The following is a 20,772-nucleotide window of genomic DNA, read 5'->3' as shown; positions in this document are numbered from 1 at the left end:
CAACGAGATTGTTCTATTAATATTTTCCTGTACTTGCTTTATCACGTTCATCCATCTATCCCTCTCACAGCTAATTAACTTATTTTTTTTAAAGTTTTATTTATTTATTTGACAGAGAGAGACACAGCGAGAGAGGGAACACAAGCAAGGGGAGTGGGAGAGGGAGAAGCAGGCTTTCCACTGAGCAGGGAGCCCGATGCGGGGCTCGATCCCAGGACCCCGGCATCATGACCCGAGCCGAAGGCAGACGCTTAACGACTGAGCCACCCAGGCGCCCCGTCCTCAAAGTTCTTTAGCATAGAGCATGCCCAAGAGGATGGCCTGAAATAGAATTTAAGCCCTATGTTATCGAGGCTCAGTAGAAAAGTCTCAGTAAAGGTCCCCCAAAACACCTAGTTCAGTGTTCTTTAAAATCTTGTTTAAAAGGCAGATACGTAGGTTCCCACCTGCAGAGATTCAGATTTGGTGGGTCTAGCATGGAGCCAAGTATCTGCATTGTACGGAAGCGCCCCAATTGCTTCCATGCGGGGGGGAGGCCACATCCTACACTTGGGGGAATCACAGAAGAGCAGCCTCCAAGAGGGCCTGTCTGGATAAGTTTGTTGTAAAATGCACACCTAAACAATTAAATGAATCAGTCGAGTGCATTGGGTTTTAGGCGTAAACCCATTTGGATCTGGGGGGCAGACTGCCCCATCTTATTCTGGTTTAGAAAAATTGGTATTTTTTTTTCTGGCAGTAATTTGACAACAGGATGGTCCAGCGACCTACGGAGCACACTACTAGTTTGTAACGATAAAATGTCATTAGCACCATTTGGCAAAATACTTACCCCTTATTTCTTTTGTAGTGGGTCATACAGTAGGAGCTCCAAAAGTGCTCCCTAAAAATAAATATAAGTAAAATATAAGCTGAAAAAGGGACCCAGGCTGGCTTTATGCTGCTCAAAACAACTGGATCAAATCACTGCTACCCACCCTGGTATGCCTATTGTGGTAAAAAATGTGCGCATGTGTGTCCCATAAACACCAGGGATGGAAAATTGCTTGTGAATTTTAACCAATTTTAATAAGTTCCATTCCACAAAGTGAAAAAGCTGAGGTGAAGCAATAAGAGCTTGAAGCCGTCTTCTACATCTCTCGGGAAATTTCTCCACCAGCTGAAGGAGGGAATAGCGTCGGTCAGCAGGAGGTAGCTATCCTGGAGGCCTGCCTGTCCCTGTTGCATACCAGCCCAGCTGGGCAGACCCCGCCCTGTGCCTGCGGGAGGAACAGGCCCAAGCTGGAGGCTGGGGGATGAGGCTGCACCCTGAGCCAGTCCACACAGGCTCCCCCTCAAGCCCATGCACTTGATATGACAGCAGGCCTGTGGGACAGGGAACCCACAGATCGAACAGGCCCACATCATCTCCAGGGACAGTAAGGCAAGGAGGGGAGTCGGATCTAAGGAGCTGTCGGATCTTGTCCCAAGGAAGAGAAGCCCCCAGAAGTGGTTGCCACCTGCACCCCACAGCCTGGCTAATGAGAATGGACGCCCAGTTCTGAGCACTGGCAGGGCGTGGGATCCAGACCTTCCTACCGAGACTGAGGGCTGGACCTTGGCTTCATACCTTCCCTACCCCATTCTCCCACACCCACATCACTCCGGGGGAGTTCTTTCCCTCCACGCCCCCTAGTCCCACCTGTGTGCGCATTCAGGCCTGCATGCAGTGCCCCATTCTTTCCCTCGGGTATGAAGGAACCACCACAGGGACCTGGAGCCTGAGGCCAAATCTGAGAGCCCAGTGTGGGAATGGGGTACGTGTGCATCTCTCACACCCTAAATGGCCAAGGCCACCTTCTTCTGCATGTGATGCTCATCTTGCTCAGCTAATTCTCAAGACCCAGCTGGGTGGAGGGTCTTCAGTGCACAGTCCATGGAATCCTGGTTCCCAAAGGGTTTGGGAGGCTTTGCGGGGGAGGGGGAGAGGAGGTAGAACTTTCTGCAGCTTCCAGGTTTCAATGAGAACAGCTCCGGTTTATCTACTACGTATACGGGACATTGATGTGAGACCAGCTTTGAAGAACTGCTCTGCTAAAAACGAGCAAACAAGCGTGCGTAAAAGCATGCGTATATATGGGTATGCGTACATACATGTGTGCACGTACACACGTATACATGCATGTTAATTGTGGGCAAGTTAGAATGATGGCTCATAATTTGAGGCATTTTCTGAATGATGGCAGTACCTGTCCCATAGCAGGGCCTCAATACATATTCAATGAATGAGCAAATGAAATGTTGGAGGTGTGTGTCTTAGGGATGGGAAGATGCAGTCTGGAAAAGGAAGGGGCTCAGTTAATTATGAGTATTAGTCCATAAAATGTGCCATAGGAGAAAACCCCATGGTTATTCTGTAAGTTTAACAGACTCTTCCTCCCTCCCCATCTCCCCTGCCCCTTTCTTTTTTCCACCACAGCTCTGCAACGGGCCAGTAGCTTCCAGTCTCCACCTCCCAGCAAATACCAGAGCTGGAGAAGAAAATTCCAGTCGAGTGAGTCATGAGCTCTCTGGCAGTGGGAGGGGAGGGGCATGGGCAGTGTCTTCTGGTCAATTCTCAAGGGCACCTGTTCTCATTGCATGCATGTCCTCTCTGACCTGGCCTCCTGGATGTTAGGGGCAAGGAAAGAAACAGAAGGTTGACTGTTCCCACGGCTGACTCGAGGAAGCATTTTCCAAGGATTTGGGGCCTTTCCTTCTCCTTCTCTAAGGCTCCATGGAGCCTTAGAGCTCTACAGCTGCACCTGGAAGGGGTGTTAGTAATCATTGGCCCCAAGCTTTGTGAAACACAGATGAGGAAACTGAGATCCAGAGCCTCTATGTATTTTCATTTTGTGCACTGGAGTTGGACTGGGGGCATCAGGGCAAAGCAGTGAAGGAAGCCACACCCACACCCACTCACACACCCATCCATACAAACACACCCGCTTCTTTTTCTGAGCAGGCTTTGATCCCAGCATCCCTGAGAAGAACAGGGCTGGGTGAGGACCAGCGGCTGCAGCGGACGCCAAGGCCTCCGGACCCCACTAGGGGGCACAGTAACCCCGCTCACAGTGGAACAGCACCCCGGGGCTGGCCATGTTCTCCGTGCTGCCTCCCTTACAGGGCAGGCATCCCCCCCCCACCGCCCCCCCTCCCCCGGGCCCTCTAATCCATCTCCAAGTCTACCTTGCATCTCCCCCTGCCCCCACACTCTCTCTCTCTGGGCTTTGCTCTGGGAGAGGTGGACCCAGGAAAGCCTTGGGTTAGACAGAAGTTTCTAAAAAGAGCCATTGTTGAAGTTGGAACAGAACACTAGTTAGTTGCTCCTTCCTTCTGAGTCAACACGGACTCCTGGCCCGTGAGTCATTCTCCCAGCAACCCTCAGGCTCCAGGCGCCCCCTTCCTTGGGTGAGGCTGGGATAATGGGTGCCTCTGGAGCTGGACCACAGCTGCACCCCGGCAAGCCACTCCACCTGGGACACCCTGAAATGACTCTGGAATCATCTTGCAGTCCCAGGCACTGAGGGTGACGAGAGAAGAGAATTCATGTTTACTGAAGGCCTGGGTCACTTCATTTCTCCCCCCCTCCCCGAGCCCCTCCCCAGATCACAGGAATTCTGCTTCTGTGGGGTGGGGGGGTGTCCTTTTGAGTACAGATTCCACCCAGCACTTCCAGCTGACTTCACTGAGCTCCAGGAGTACAAGGGGCTCGGCCTTTGCCCTCGAGAAGTTCCCAGTCTGGGGTGCAAGCTGCAAGACTGGTGGGGGCCCCTCCTAGCAGGTTAGGGGACGCTGGAGGAGGCACAGGAGAGAGAGGACTGCTAACCAGCAGCATGGTTTTCTGGGATGGGCCTGAGGACCTTGGCGGGTCTTTAGTTATCCCAGATGTTGGTTCTCAAGTATATATAAAAGCTGGTTTGAGGGCAGGCCTTGAGTTGGGGTCATTTGTATGGGTCTGGCCCAGAGGAGGTGTCCAGTTGTTGCTTGCTGAATGAATGAGTAAATGAGTGAACAAACGAACATAGAACCAAGGAACAAGCAGGCTGGACCGAGTGAAGAAACGAATGGAGCCCATGAGTTCAGCCTGCGCAGGCGGCTGCCCCTAGAGGGCGCGCTGAGACTGGGAGATTTGAGCATTGCCTGAACTCCAAATTTTGGGAAGCTGCACCCCGGAATCCCAGTCTTTTTAAAAATCCTCACACCCGTCATTTTGGTCATCTTCATTTTGCCCAAGAGGAAACCCCAGGGGGCAACACTGGTCCTACTGTAGTAAGGAGCAGGACCTGGGGCACCGTCTCCTGGGTCCATTTACTGCCCGGTCAAGGCGGTTCTGGCCCCAGCGCCAGGTGGGAGGACAGAGGGAGCTGTGTGAGTGCCCTTCTCACCCTCCCCCTGCTGACCATAGTCACCACAGTGACCTCTAGAACCAAGGGGAAAGGTCACTGCCAGAGGGCCCAGAGAAGAGGCAGCTGAGCCAAAGGAGGCTTGGGCGCTGTAACCCAGGCGCGCTCTGCTCATCAAGCCCTTTGCATGATGGGAGCAGCAGGGCTGGCAGCACCCGGGACTGAGGCCCCTGCAGAGGGCAGGGCAGCCTGGCTGGACTGTGCCAAGCGTCCAAGGAAAACAAGAAGGAACTTGCAGAGAAGGATCTGAGTTGCTGAATGAGGAATCCTGGGCCTACGAGTTAGAGAAATCCTGGCCAGGGTAGGGGTATGCAGCCCCCTCTGGAGCAGGTCACCCGTTCAGCGCTGTGTTTATTGGACACAACTTGTGCGCGTGGGAGGAAGACAGAGATTAGAGTTCATATTTAGCTAGCGTGCAGCATTGACTTTGCATTCTACCCCGGGCACTGCTTTTTATCCCATTTTATTCCTTCAGCCTCCCCGTGAAGCAATGCTAGCCAGCCCGTTTTTCACAGGAGGAAAGTGTCAGGCAGCTGGAGGGGGTGTGAAGGAGGTGGGGTTCCAGGTTCCCCTTTGCCATTCTCTGAGGGAACCCAAAGACATTGACCACCTCAGGCAGGTGAGATCTCCTGCCGCCTCTCAGCTTAGCTCTGGCCTTCTCCCAGGTGGCAGCTTGACCGGCAGGTGTCCCTTCAAGCTCCGCCCAGGTTCTCCTGAAGTCAGTGCATGAGGAACATGTGTGCAGAGAGGCCTCACTGGTGGGAGGGGGGGGGCAGGGATTACAGAAAGGAGGGAGGGAGAAGTCCCTGGGTCATGACCTTGTGAACCCCAAGGCTTTCCTGTCAGGTTTGGTTCCCAAGGTGTCCCTGGATCTGTGTCAGAAGGGGGGAACAAAGAAGCAGTCTGTTGAGCTGAGGGGCCTCTGAGACAAGCTGAGGAGTTTGATTCAGGAGGTAGCAGAGGGAAGAGAATGAGGGGGCAAGGAAGAGGAGGAGGAGGAATTTGGCAGGAATTTGGCAAGCGGAAGACAGGAAGCAAGGCAACAACTGACTCACAGCGTTTGCCTTTTTAGGCTCGAACCATCTAATTGTGGGCTGCACTGAGGGTTTGGGTGACAGGCTGGCCAGCTGCCTCCCCCGCATCGGCTCCTGGCAGCCCCGGGCCTCCTCCCAGCAGCTCCTTCCTGCCACCCTCAGATCTCTTTCCCTGAGTTATCTTTTCCCTCAGAAGCTTTCTGGAGGGCTTCGCTTTGGAAGCCTGTGGAACATGTGTGTGTGGTGGCCGTCTTTCCAGAGCCCAGGACTGCGATACACACTCTGACACACTTGCCTGTGTGTACAAGGGAAGCAGGACAGAATCCTGAAGAACCGAACTTCTGAGGGTGCGGTTGGCCTGGCCTGTATGGGTTCCAGAGGAGGAGCGTCTCACCCGAAGCTTTGGGGAAACTGAGGCAGGGGATTGTCTTGAGTTAGGAAGTGAGCTAACATCTGAAGGCTGGACAACTTGGAAGGAAATCGGAATGGGTCAGCAGAACGGCCGCAGGCAGGGAGTGGGACAGAAGTGGGTAGATGCACATTGGTCCTGGGAAGTCTCTGGGGGGTAGCCTTATTTGCTGGGAGGGTTCACAGGAGAGCTGGCTGGGCTGAAGGGTCAGACGCTGAGCGGACAATTCCAAAATGGAGTGTGGCATTTCCTGAATCCCTCTGAGGACATATTATTGGGATGCTCTGTTACAGAAGCAAAGCTCTTGAGATTTTAGGTTTAAGGTTACTAGAGGGCGCGTGTGTGCACTCATGAGAGAGAGAGAGAGATTGAGCTCACAGGCTACAACTGTCACATTTCTGCAGTTACCAGACAAATGGACTCCAGCTCCCACAGAGCAGAATGAGGCGCGTCCTCAGGGTCCCAGCCACACACTCCTTTCTCCCGTCACTCTGAGCGCACACACTGCACCTCGTTTGTTCCCTGACCAACGGGAGCTTGGCACGAACCCCACTCCATATGCCTCAAATGATTTGATGCTCATTATAACCTCCCTCCCTAGTGTTCTCTTAAAATCTCAAACTAACCATCTCATCTGAGAGCCCCTTGGCGCTCGTGTGAGAAGGAAGCCCCCGATTCATTAGCGGTGACGGTCTACCCTGCCCACGCCCACGGCTAATGGTCCAGCATCTTGTGGGAAGAGGCCTCAGGTGGTTTATTGACTAAGTGACTTAACGCAGCCTAGACCCCAACCACAATGGCTTCAGGGGAAACTTTAGAGGTAGGCGCCCATTTCCAAGAGATGCCCTGGAGACTCCCTGTTCCATCTCTCAGGAACATCCTGAGTGCGAAGTGCGATGGTTCCTAGACTTTTCATCCTTGGACCTCCGTTCCCCCACAGGAGGCTGTCACTCCTCACCTGTTCCTCCTAAGGTCAAGCTCAGCATTGGGGCCTCTCAATCAGTCTCCAACACCTTCCTCCCTCTGACTCTATTTATTGAGTTGGAGCTTCTCTTAAAACCTCCTCTTTTCATGATAAAATAAGGTAATAACAGCTCTGTAATGGAGAGTATGTTCTTTCCTTGGTAGGTTTGACGCCAGTGAACAACAAAACAACTATGTCACCTTCAAAGGAAGCTGCTCCTCTTTCTTCTTCCTCATTATCTTCTCCCTCATCTTCGCTGCCATCTTTTTCTTCAGCCAGTGTCCCGGGGAATGCTCTGGATGGCTTCTCCCTACCTCAGGTAAATGCCCTTTGGGGCCCTGTGCAGGTGTTCAGAAGGTGAGCTGCTCGTGCTCCACCCACTTCCACACTTAATTCCGGATTCTTAGCACTCTTAGGTCACCCAAGTGCAAAGCCACGGCCATGAGATGCTCTGTCAAGAGTCCACCCAGGCCTGCTTCACTTGTCCTTTTCATGAAGGCTCACTCATCCTGTTCCTTCTCAGCCAGCCCCGGGGCACAGCCACTCACTAAGCTGACTTTGTGGGGCACAGACTCTGGGCAGGACTGTGGCATGCAGAGATGCTAGGATATATGCTCTGCCCTTGATGGCCTGGCAGATGACCTTGAGGAGTTCACAGCTGAAGGAAGGCAGACACAGACTGAGGCTGCCTTTGGTAGCAGCTGAGACTCTTGGAAGCACATCCCCCCTTGAAAAGAAAATGGCATCACTGAGATACTCAGGTTTGATCTTTATCCTTCAGTATGAGTTTATCAAGCCTCTGTTACCTGCTGGACCCTGGTCTAGGCTCTGAAAAATAGGGTGCACAAGATGAAGAAAGGTACATGCTCTTGTAAGTTCCTGTCCTATGACCTGCCCCTCAGGCACCAGAGCTCTTGGCAGGGCACAGCCACTCCTAGAATTTCCCTATGCTCTTCCTTTGCCAAGGGCCAAGTCCTTGCATGCTTCAAATGACTACTTTCTCAATGGTGCAAAGCATGAGTCAGGTTTAGAAGGGTCACTGAAAAGTCCTAAAGGCCATCCTTCTGCCACCACAGCCCAGAGGGGGAACTGTCTGTCCTTAACTTAATAATCTCCAAGGAAGAAGCCTTGGCCTCTTGGTTGTTGGAGGAACATACCTATGGGTGCAATGTACCCCTTAGTAAGGACCATGGCCAAGCCAGCCATGGGGTATCTGTCCTCCCGTACACATCTGGCCACTCACAGGGGCCAGGCCAGCTCTGCCTGGCTGGCCAGGGAGCTTGTCCGTGCCTTTGCCTTCCATTCTGGCTTCCTACCCACCTAATCCAGCACCCAGCAAAGCCTTTGATCAGTCCTGCTACAGGGACTCCAAGCAGATCCCAGCAGGTCCTGAAGCAGCCACTTAGAATGAAGAGCAGCCCTTTGAAATCATCCTCGGCAGATTTCTTTCAGACTTTGGGTGTCTGAGATCTGAAGAGAGCAAGGGAGGGGGCCATGGGCTGAGATATGCCTCCCCATATAAATAAATGCTGGGAATTCCTAAATAACCATTCATTTTGCCTATCCCCTCTAGGTGACAGCTAACAACCTGCCCTCACAGGTCTTAAGAGGTCACTCCAGCCCTTCCACTCCAATCTTTCTGAGGCGTGCCAGAGCCCAAGGGTTACCCAAGGACATGCCCCTGTATCTGCCTCATGGCCAAGTGCTGGAGCGGGCAGAGTACTGCATGGTGAGGCCTGGTGGAGATGGCCTCACCAGCCCCCAGCCGCCCAGCCTTGCAGAGATGGCTTCCGATGGGTGTCAGGGAGCAGAGGCCCCTCTTCGGAATACCAGAAGCATCCGCAGAGGCCCTCACCCCACTGGAGGGAAAGACAGGTGCTTGCCAGACCAAAAGCTATCTCCCAGGGCTGGAGAGGACCCAGGAGAAAAGAACACTGGACCCAGAAGAGGAGAGGAGGATGGGTCAGAGCTGGAAGAGGGGAAGAAGCTGGACTTGAAGAAGTTAGTCCTCACTCCGGAGCAGAAGACAAAGCTGCTGGACTGGAACCATTCCATCCCTGAGAGTATGAGCCTGGAAGCTGGGGCACAGTCTGCCCAGAGAAGTACTGACAGTGGTAGGGGAGGCTGTGTCCTGAAACCAGTTAGTCCCTTGCTGCTCCCCCGGACAGCGAGAGAGACCCCGCCCCCCCAAGGAAGGGCTCAGGAGAAGACGGGGACCCCAGCTGAACGGGCTCCACCCAAGTCCCCACTTCGGCTCATAGCAAATGCCATCCGAAGGTCCCTGGAGCCCCTCCTCCCCAACTCGGAAGGTGGGAGGAAGGCCTCTGCCAAGCCAGAATCAAAGACCTCGCCCACCAGCCAGCCGCATGCTTGCACTCGCTCCTTCAGTCTTCGCAAAACCAGCTCCAATAAAGACGGCAACCAGCAGTCCCCGGGGAAGGGCATGGCGAGCAGGGCCTCAGCCTTCTTCTCCTGGGCCTCCCCACCTGCCAGGGCTGCCCAGCCATCGTACCCTAACCCTCCTGACCTTGCCCTCTGCACCCATAGCTTGCCCAACCGACCGTCCAAGATGTTTCCTGCACTCATGACCCCGCCCCGCCACAAGATGGAAGATGTTCCCACACTCCTTGAGAAAGTGAGTTTGCAAGAGACATCCCCAGATGCTTCTCAGGTTCCAAAGGGAAAAATCTCGCTCTTTCCCTCCTTCAGACTCAAAGACAAATCTTTTGAGAGTTCCCTCCAAGAATCCAAACAAAGAAAGGACCTCCAGGACCTCTTTAGCACCCCCAGGGGGGCAGGGGAGCCGGCGGACAGCACCCAGCCCCTGGAGAAGTTGGCACAGCCTTTCAGTAGCACCTGCCTGGGGCAGAGGGTCCGTCCTCCTTCTCCAGACAAAGATGCAAGTAAGTGGCACTTTCCTAACCAAAGTCTGCAGTTCTTGCTGGGCAGTTAGTCTTTCTTACTGGACTAAGAACAGGCATTTTTCACTTTCTCCTTCTTCCCAAATTAAATTCTGACAGAAGTAGGAAAACTTGAATTTGAAAAATTAAGAAAAAATTAAGTTTGAAATGATGTTACAGAGAGTTTTGAAAAAGACAAAGAATCAACCATAATCTCACCACTTGCCCGCTCATTATCCCTATATGGCAACTTTTACTAAGTTTTACCCCCCAAATTGTATTTTTAAAAATCAATATATCCTAGCTATTACGACAGCACATCATTTACATAAATGCGATTTGATGGCAGTAAACTATTATATCTAGTGGACATGTTGTTTCATTAAGTAAATTATTTTTTATTTAGAAAATAACTGTTTTATTAATTTATAGATGTATATGTATATATAAATTATACATATGAATATATTGGTATTTTATATATGGTATTGAATGAACATTTTTATGCATATAGGTTTTTCTTTCCTTTGAATTATTTTTGTTTTAGGATAGGTCCCAAGAAATGAGGTTACTGGATTAAAGATGCAAATATTTTTAAGTTTTTAAATTTGCACTAACGAATTATTTTTTAACAGTTTGGATAAAGGATACATGGGAGTTTTCTGTGTTATATCTTACACTGCATGTTATAAATATGAATTAAATGGAGGGAAAGGTACCAGTTTATATTTCACTGCTAATGTATGAAATAACTTTTTCACCATACTGTCACCTGTATGGAGTACCACATTTTAAAAACACTGCTGTTTTACTAGTCAAAAAATGGTACCTCTTTTAAGCTTGCATTTTTTTAATTTACTGTTCAAACACACATATATTTGGTTACCAATGGAAACTTAGGCCTTTTTATATTTAAATATGATTGTAATTTTTTAAATTATTGAATTAATTAATACATCAAGAACTGGAATAATCCAACAATACAGAAATATCTTTAAAAAAAAAAAGTAACATCTATTCTCTGCCCCCTCTCCTCCTTGCCAAAGTTTTGGTATATATCCCTACCGACAGTTTAGTTAAACACTCACATGATTTATTTTGTTTTTGATATTTATTTGTTGGCTTTAAACAAACTGTGATTCTCCTATTCCTATTTTTTTTAAGATTGTATTTATTTCTTTGAGAGAGAGCACGAGCAGGGGGAAGGGCAGAGGGAGAAAATCTCAAGCAGACTTCCCACTGAGTGCGGAGCCCGATGTGGGGGTCTATGCAGGACTCGATCCCAGGACCCCGAGATCATGACCTGAGCCAAAGTCACACACTTAACCGACTGAGCCTCCTATCCCTGTTCTTGAGCAACTTTGTTTTTACTTATTTTGTTAACTTTTTTCTTATTTACCTTTTATTTTAGAACTTAAGTTTTCAAATGAAAAATTCTTTTCCTTCTTTGGTGCCTTAATCAGAAAGCTACATAGATTAACAAGAGACTTTATTTTCAGTCACGCTCAGGATAAGCACAAACAGGCTGGAGTTTAACTAGATCCTTTATTCCCCATCATAAACTTTAATGTGTTGTGCATTTTTTGATAGATAATACATTCATGTGGTTTAAAATAAAAGGGTACAAAATGCACAAAATAAATAGTCCTATCTCCCTTCCCTGTCCCTGAGCCATCCAGGTCATGTCCCTGAGGACAGATGTGATGATCATCAGCTCTTGGGCATTTTTGCAGACAGAATTCATGCATATAAGAGCAAATTTACATATTATATTCTTTCTTTCTTCGTTACATTAAGGCAGTTTGCTAGCATATTAGACACACTTTTTATTATACTTTTAATTTAATTTTTTTTTTAGATTTTATTTATTTATTTGACAGAGAGAGACACAGCGAGAGAGGCTTCCCGCTGAGCAGGGAGCCCGATGTGGGCTTGATCCCAGGACCCTGGGATCATGACCTGAGTCGAAGGCAGATGCTCAACAACTGAGCCACCCAGGCGCCCCTACTTTTAATTTTATTTTGGAGATCATTGTATATTAGCACATAAAGAGCTCTATGTTTTATAGCTGTACTGTATTCCATTGTGTGGATGTGGATGTAGGTAGCCAGTCGCCTAGGATGCAAGTTTATTTCCAATCTTTTGCTATTACAAACCGTGCTGCAAAAATGAACTGGGAACTTGGGCCATTTGGCGTATGTGGCAGTACTGGAAGCGGAAATGCTGGAACAAAGGATCTGTGGACCAGGGATTTTGATAAATGCTGCCAAATTGTGCTCCATCACAGTGGTGCTGGTTCAGCAAAACATGAGGGTGGTGTTTCCCTAATTGCGCTAACCATTGCGCTACCCAACTTTTTTTTTCATCGTTACCAATCTGATAGGTGATTGAGTATCTCCTCATATGTTAAAAGTTCACTTGTATTTCCTTTTCTGTCAGCTATTACTTCTGTCTTTTGTCCAGTTTTCTGTTGGATTGTTGGTATTTTTCTTAATGATATGAAGGGACTCTATTAAAAGGGAAATTTAACCCTTTTGTGTGATAGGAATTACAAATATTTTTTTCCAGCTTCTTGTTTGTGCTTAACTTTGTTTATGGTGGGTTTTGTCACATAAAATTTTTATTTGTATAGAGTAGTTATACAATTTTTCATTTTATGACTCCTAGACTTTATATAATAGTTCAGGAAGAGCTTCTTCCAAGTTTATAGAAGAATTTTCTTATAGTTGCTCCTAGTCTTTTTTGTTTGTTTGTTTTAAACTTTTTTACATTTAAATATTTATATCAGGAGACTGTCCTAATATCAAATGTGAGGTATGGATCTAACCCTGTTTTTGTTTTTGTCTTAAGCTGTCTCCCTGGTTATTCTAAAATAATTTAGTGACTAACCCATCTTCTCTCTTATGTGAGATGGCATCTTTGTCATGTATCAGTACTTGGACTGATTTTGATACCATCCATTATATTCTGTTGAGTTGTCTGTTACGTATCAGTACCACACTGTTTTAATTATTTTACTTTATATATTTATACCTTTTTAAATTTATATATGTATCATCAGGTAGGAAGAGTATTCCATGATTGATCCTCTCTTTTAGAAATTTCCTGTCTCTTCCTGCTTTGTTTGATATTCTATATGAATTTAGCATCAGCTTGTCTATGTACCCAAAAAATCCTACGACTACTTTTATGGGATGAAGTTTACAAACAAACTTGGCAAGAATTCACAACCATATGATATGAATTGCCTTTCCATTTGCTCTCTTTTTTGTGACTCCTCCCCCCCAGAATATTTTAAACTTTACATCTTACGCCAGGTTTGGCGTATTTATTAAGTTTATTGCAATACATAAGTTTTTATTGCTATTGTAAATAAAATCTTTTGATCTATCTTCCTACTATTGTTTGTATACCTGAAATGTGTTGATTTCTGTATAGTACTTTGGCACCCATCCATTTTGCTAGATTCCCCTTGCTTATGAACACTTTCCAGTGGCTTCTCCTGGGTCCTCCCCAAATGTGCAATCATAACATCTGTAAATAATGATAATTTTAGGGCATCTGGGTGGCTCAGTCGGTTAAGCATCTGCTTTCAGCTCAGGTCATGAACCCAGGGTCCTGGGATCGAGTCCCACATTGGGCTCCCTGCTCAGCGGAGAGTCTGCTCCTCTCTCTCCCTCTGCCTCTCCCCTGGCTTGTGCCCTTTCTTGCTCACTTTCTCTCTCAAATAAATAAATAATATTTTTTTAAATGGTAATTTTACCTTTGTTTAAAAGGTGTATACCTCTAATTTATTTTGTTACCTTAATTTCTTTGGTTTCTAGGATCTCCAGAACAATATTAAATAAAAGTAGTGATATGGTTTCCTTATGACATTCCTAACCTTAATGAGAATGCATCTCATTAATGAGAATGTTTTCCCATTTAAGCATGATGCTAGCTGGCTTTTGGGTTGACTAGGATAGATTTAAACACTAAGGAAATTACCATCTAATCCTATTTTATTGAAAGTATTTTAAACCATGAATGGATGTTGACTTTTATCAAATGTCACTCAAGATGATTGTAGGATTTTTTTCTCCATAGTTTGATTAATACCATGAATTACATAATAAATTCACTAATATTGAACCATCCTTATATTGCTGAAATGAATATCATTTGGTCATGATGTCTTATTATTTTAATATATTTTTCTGTTCTGTTTGCTAATATATTTTTTAAGATTTTATTTAGGTGAGAAAGAGACCGTGTGGGAAGGGGGAGAGGAGCAGAGGGGGAGGGAGAGGGACAAGCAGACTCCGAGCTGAGCACAGAGCCAATGCAGGGCTCAATCCCAGGACCCCAAGATCATGACCTGAGCCGAAACCAAGAGTCAGAAGCTTAACCGACTGAGACACCCAGGCGCCCCCTGTTTGCTAATATTTTATTTAACATTTTTGCATCAAATTCCTTAGTAAGATTGGCCTTTGGTTCATTTATTTTACACTTATATGGCTTTTGTATATGCTGATTACAATGACTGGGGGTGAATGTGTTTTCCTGATTTACTTATCATGGAGAACTGTTTCATTTATATTTACTAGGGAATGGTATGACTTCCTTGGCTTGGAACAGAATGGGAAGGTAGAGAATGGAATTAGGTTAAGGCTGACCCGCTCTGGAAATAGTGTCTGGGCCCATCTCATGGAGGAGCTTTGTGTTTCTCTCAGATGTTCTTAGGTCAGTATCCTAAGAATGTAAAGATTTTACCTCCCCTACCAGATTCGGCCCATTAGTTTCCTTTTATTTCCCTGCCCCTGCCCAGCCCACCCACCAATCACACACACACACACACACACACACACACACACACACACATATTGCTCTCTCCACATTTTAACTTGTGGGTACACTCCCATGCAATGGAGAGAGGAAACAGTATTCTAATTGAAAATGAGAAACTCTCAAAACGTATTTGAATGGAAATACCTCGAATTTATGATCACTTGAATAAATCAGCTGAAATTTAATTTTTCTTATCTTTACAACAAAACTTTCTGGGTAAATTAATAGTATATATAAACTTCTCAGGATCTTTAAATTCCTTAGGGGCATAAACTGATCTCAAGCACTTACCAGTGCTGATTTTATACAAACAATTTTAACGCAGATTATCCTTCTTGTATATAACTAAACAAGGCACTCTGAGAACGTCTTTTTTTATTTTTGCATCAAATCTTTATTGCAGTATAAAATATATAAAGTACACAAATATTAAGTACACAACTGGATGAATTTTAGTAAAGTGCATATTTGTACAACTGCCTCTGAGATCAAGATACAGAAAATCACCAGCACTCAGAAGCTTCCATCATGCCTCTTCCCACATATATGTGACATCCAACAAAAGTACTTGCTTACCATCTGACTTCTGTCATCTTGGATTACTTCAGCAGGTTTTTGACTTTATAAATATTGAATCATTCAGTGTTATGGTAGGCAGAATTCTCAGAGGACCCCATGCTTTCTGCCCTGTAGAATCTCGTCCTCTTGATTCTGGTGGGAATGTGAATATGATGGATCTCACTCCTGTGATTAGGTTACCGGATTTTGCAAATGTAATTAAGTTCTAAACCAATTGACTTTGAGCTAATCAAAAGGGAGATTATCCTGGGTAGGCCTAACCTAATCGGAGGAGCCCTTAATAAGGATGGGGCCTTTCCTGAAACTCGCAGGGTGAGGAAGATATGATCCTGCTGACTTGGAAGAAGTAAACTGACATACTATGAGAGGCCCTATGGCCAGGAGGCCTCTGGGAGCTAAGACAGACCTCCAGCTGGCAGCCAGTGAGAAAATGGGCCCCATCTCCTACAACCACCAGGAGTGGAATTCTGCTAATAACCTGAATGAGCTGGAAGAGAACTCTGAGCTGCAGCTGAGACCCCCGCATGGTAGATACCTCAACTGCAGCTTTGTCAGACCCTGAACAGAGGACCCAGTTGAGCCATGCCTGCCTCTACTTCTGACCTACACACTGTGAGATAATAAACGGGTCTCGTAGGTGCTGAATCTGAGTTCCTTGCTCTCACAACAACAGAAAATACAAGCCTATATCGTGCCTGGCTTCTTCCGTTAAACATTATTGGGGTGGGGGCGGGGGATCCATATTGTTATGTGCAGGAGTGGTTCATTCTTTGCCTCCCTACCTCTTATTCCCTTGTGTGAATATGCCACAATTTATTTGTGCATTCTGATGCTGGGCACTTAAGTGTTTTCAGTTGCTTTTATGGTGAATAATGCTGCTTTGAGCCTTCTTAGACCGATCGTTTCTATTGGCTATTGTCAAAGATAAAGCCAGATGCCGAGAAAAGTGTTAAGGATGGATTTTAATTAACAACATACTATTACAACAGAAGAGAGAGTCCAATATGAACTGAACTCACCTTTGATTTATACAGAGGTGGCTGGGTGCTTTACAGGGAGATTGAGGGAACAGGGAGGGGCTGAACAGAGACTCAGTAGCATCAAAGATGTGAAAAATTACAAAGGCTCAGTCAGTATAAATGCTGATTAGGCCAGATATGTGTGTTAGCTGACAATTATTGAAGTTAGGATTCTATCTTCCCATAAAGACTGGGAGACAGAAGTCCTAGCCTTCCTGATGATTACGTTTCAAAGGACTGGCTTTCACGTCCTTGAGAAAGACATTCTTGAGTGGTAGGAGATACATATACATCTCAAAAGGACAGAGGAAGGATTCTTTAAAGCCCTTTTTAGTAATTGTTCTAAGAAAGGGTAGTCAGGGACCTATCAGCAGGTGTGGGCTAGAACAAACACTAAATTCCTTTGTCGGCTTTTGAGTTTTCTCAGGCAGGTACTTTTTCTTCCTACTTCCTTCCATGTAGGAAGAAGTGGGTGGGCTAAGTAGTTTATGTGGGGAGTCTGTAGTTTTTACAGGCCAAGGTTGAGGCCTAGCCAAGAAGAAGGCTCAGAGGAGCTTGCCCAAAGTTTGTTCAAAGACAGACTTGGTCAGTGTATGCCTGGGAGTGGACTTGTTGGGTCGTGGGATAGGCATGTACATGGGTTGCTTTAATAGATACTGTCCCACGGTTTTCAAAAGTGATTGTACCAGTGTATACATACTCCAGCCGGAAATAAGAGCTCCCCTTGACCTCCATCTTTGCAACACTTGGCAGTCTCAGTTTTGTTTTGTTTTGTGTTTGGATGGCACCATTTTTATGGACGTATCTCATTATTGTTTTAATCTGCATTTACCAGGTGCCTGGGTGGCTCAGTCGTTGAGTGTCTGCCTTCGGCTCAGGTCATGATCCCAGGGTCCTGGGTTCGAGCCCCGCATCGGGCTCCCTGCTCAGCGGGAAGCCTGCTTCTCCCTCTCCCGTTCCCCCTGCTTGTGTTCTTGCTCTCACTCTCTCTGTCAAATAAATAAATAAAATCTCAAAAAAAACCCCAAAACTATAATCTGCATTTACCTGCTAACCTTGTTGCACTACTTTTCACATGCTTAATTAGATATTCTCTTGTGAACTCTCTAGTCGTTTTGCCCATACTTCTCTTGTGTAGACAGCCCTTTCCTTATTGATTTGTAATCTGTGTAGATTCTGGATATAAGTCCTCTGTCAGAAAAACGTATTATAAATATCTTCTCCCAGTCTCTGGCTCACTTTTTCACTCTTTAAAGGTGAAATATTACTAACAAACTTCTATAAATAAACACTATACTTATTTTAATGCAGCCATATTTATCAGTATTTTCCTTTATTGCTGGCTTTGCACCCTGGTAATGAGACCTTTCCCTACTCTGAAGTCATAAAGATGTTCTGTGTTACTGTTTAGAACTGTGCCGTCCATTATGGTAGCCATGATTTCACACTTGAAATGTGGCTAGTATGAGTGAGGAACTGAATTTTTAATTTAATGTTAAGAAATTTCAATTTAAGGGCGCCTGGGTGGCTCAGTTGGTTAAGCAACTGCCTTCGGCTCAGGTCATGATCCTGGAGTTCCAGGATCGAGTCCCGCATCGGGCTTCCTGCTCAGCGGGGAGTCTGCTTCTCCCTCTGACCCTCCACCCTCTCATGCTCTCTATCATTCTCTCTCAATAAATAAATAAAAATCTTAAAAAAAAAAAAAAAGAAATTTCAATTTAAATACTGAATGGAAAATGTTCTTCTATTAAACACAACCTTTTGGGGCGCCTGGGTGGCTCAGTCGTTAAGTGTCTGCCTTCGGCTCAGGTCATGATCCCGGGGTCCTGGGATCGAGCCCCGCATCGGGCTCCCTGCTCAGCGAGGAGCCTGCTTCTCCCTCTCCCACTCCCCCTGCTTGTGTTCCCTCTCTCGCTGTGTCTCTCTCTGTCAGATAAATAAATAAAATCTATAAAAAAAATAAATAAACACAACCTTTTGAATTACATTTTACTTTAACTGTTAAAAATGTGTCACCTAAACAGGAATGTATAAAACATGTACCAGATTCTGAAGACTTAGTATGAATGAAATAATGTAAAATATCTCAATAATTTGTATATGACCACATGTTGAAATGATAATATTTTTGAAATTTAGGGCTACATAAAATATATGTGTAAGACTAATTGCAAATCTGTTTCTTTTTACACTTTTTAATGTGGCTGCTAAAAAATTTAAGTTATATGTGTGGCTCATATTATATTTCTATTGTACAACAGTTATGGAAGTTTTATTATTTTACCTTTCACAGTTTAGTCTACTACCAAACTAAGATAGATTTTTGTATATTCTGTGAGGTAGAGTAAAGTTTTATTTACTTTTTTATGTTATCCACTTAATTCAACAGCATTTATTAAAAAGGCTGTCTTCCTCCCCTCCCCACCATGTTATTGCTGTGACACTGTCATAAATTAGGCAGGTCTGTTTTTGGATCTTCTATCCTGTTCCACTGATTGGTTTGTTCTTACGCCTGAGTCACACTGTTTTCATTAAGTGGTTTTATAATAAATATTCACAGCCTGGAATACACCCTCCACTTTGTTCTTCTTCAAGACTATCTTGGCTATTCTTGGCCTTTTGTATTTCCATCTGAATTCCAGAACCAATTAGTCAATTTCCACAAAAATATTTTCTGAACATTTGATTGGGATTACATTGAATCTATAGATAAATTTGGAGAGAATTAACATCTGTGCAATATTGAGTCTTCAAATCCATGGACATGACCCCTCTCTGAGGTGTTCTTCAGTTTCTGTCCATGTTTTGTGATTATAGCGATCTTGCACAATTTTCATTAGATATATTCCCTAGTATTCGATTTTTTGGTGCAGTTAAAAATGATAGTCTTTAACTGATTATTTTATAGACATTTGCTAGCTTTAGAATAATGAGTATTTTGATCTAAGAATATACAATATTCTTAGTCCTCTATTTAGCCAGAGTTCCTAAAATTCTAGCTATAAATCCTTTATCAGATCTTTATTCACAAGTGTTTTCTCCTAGTTAGTGGATCGTCTTTTTATTTTCATCACAACATTTTTCAAAGAAGTTTTTAGTTTCATGAAGTCAAATTTATTAATTTTTCTCTTTTATAATTTGAGTTATAGTTAAGAAATCTTTCCTAAACCCGAAGTCACTAAGAATGTCTCCAGTGCTTTCTTTCAGAACTTTTACAGTTTTTAGCTTCCAGGCTTAGATCTATAATCCAATTCTAATTAATTTTTTATAGTGAATAAAAGTCAAGGTTTCTTTGTCTATAGATATCTAATTGTCAGCACTACTTGTTAAAAAGACTATTCTTTCCCCATTGGGTTATTCTGGCACCTTTACAGATAATTAAATATGTGTGGTATATCTCTATACTCTTTAATCTGTCCATTGATCTATATGTTTATCCTTAAACTAATAACATGAACTCTTGCTTACTGCAGCTTTAGAGTAAGTCTGGAAAATAGGTAGTGGGAATCCTCCAGTTTTGTTCTTAAATTTTATTTTGGCTATTCTAGGTCTTTTGTGTTTCTGTATAAATTTTAGAATGAGCTTGTCAATTTCTAACAAATAAGTCTGCTAGAATTTTGATTGGGATTGTTTTTCATCTATAAATCAATTTGGGAAGAATTGACCACTACTGAGTCTTTCTGTCTGTGAAAATGGAATATCTCTCCATTTATCTAGGTTTTCTTTCATTTCTCTTAGGGAGCTTGCATTGTGTAGATTCTGCATATATTTTATTAAATGTATCCCTGAAGTATTTCATTTTGTTGTTGTTGCTATTATAAATGGAATGGCTTTCTTCATTTTGATTTTCAGTTGCTCATTTTTGATATATAGAAACACAGTTGACTTTTTATATTGTCCTTGCTAAACTCACTTATTATTCTAGGAGCTTTTTTGTGGAATTTTCTATATAAATAATCATGTTGTCTACAAATACAGTTTGACATCTTCCTTTCCAGTTGGTATACCTTTTATTTAACTTTCTTGACTTATTGTTCTGCCTAGGACTGCCTATAAATGCTAAATAGAAATGTTAAGAATGTACATCATTGTCTTTTTCTCCCAATAACAGAGGGATTATATTTCACTGCTGAATATATTGTTTGCTGTTGATTTTTAAGATAGGTACTCTTTATTATTTAAAGAAGATTCCTTCTATTCTTAGCTTACTCTTTTTATCATGAATAATGATAAATTTAATGAAAAGCTTTTTTAATTCTATTGAGATAATCATGTTTTTTTTTTTTTTAAAGATTTTATTTATTTATTTGAGAGAGAGAATGAGATAGAGAGAGCATGAGACGGGGGAGGGTCAGAGGGAGAAGCAGACTCCCTGCCGAGCAGGGAGCCCAATGCGGGACTCGATCCTGGGACTCCAGGATCATGACCTGAGCCGAAGGCAGTCGCTTAACCAACTGAGCCACCCAGGCACCCCATGTTTGTTTGTTTGTTTGTTTGTTTTTTACTTTAATCGGAAATGTACTGAATTACATTGATTGTTTATAGAGATTTGAAAATGTTTTGGAGTAAACCCAACTTGGTCATAATGTATCATCTTTTTATGTATCACTATATTG

At 44.5% G+C, this 20,772-nt stretch overlaps 1 protein-coding gene across 10 annotated transcripts in view; it reads left to right on the top strand.

Moving 5' to 3' along the window:
* The window catches only part of MICAL2 (microtubule associated monooxygenase, calponin and LIM domain containing 2), a 213,540-nt gene that overhangs the window by 155,267 nt on the left and 37,501 nt on the right, over positions 1-20,772 (top strand). For all 10 annotated transcript variants that reach the window (XM_081798584.1, XM_081798589.1, XM_081798587.1 and 7 more), the window contains 3 exons: positions 2,459-2,533; positions 6,996-7,150; positions 8,405-9,734. In XM_081798584.1, the coding sequence (XP_081654710.1) occupies positions 2,459-2,533; positions 6,996-7,150; positions 8,405-9,734 (1,560 nt within the window). The remainder of the gene's footprint in view (positions 1-2,458; positions 2,534-6,995; positions 7,151-8,404; positions 9,735-20,772) is intronic.

This window comes from Leptonychotes weddellii, chromosome 11 (assembly GCF_054177405.1).
Source record: "Leptonychotes weddellii isolate Sample4059 chromosome 11, ASM5417740v2, whole genome shotgun sequence".
In the NCBI taxonomy this organism is placed as follows: domain Eukaryota; kingdom Metazoa; phylum Chordata; class Mammalia; order Carnivora; family Phocidae; genus Leptonychotes; species Leptonychotes weddellii.
This window is presented reverse-complemented; position numbering and strand designations above follow the sequence as displayed.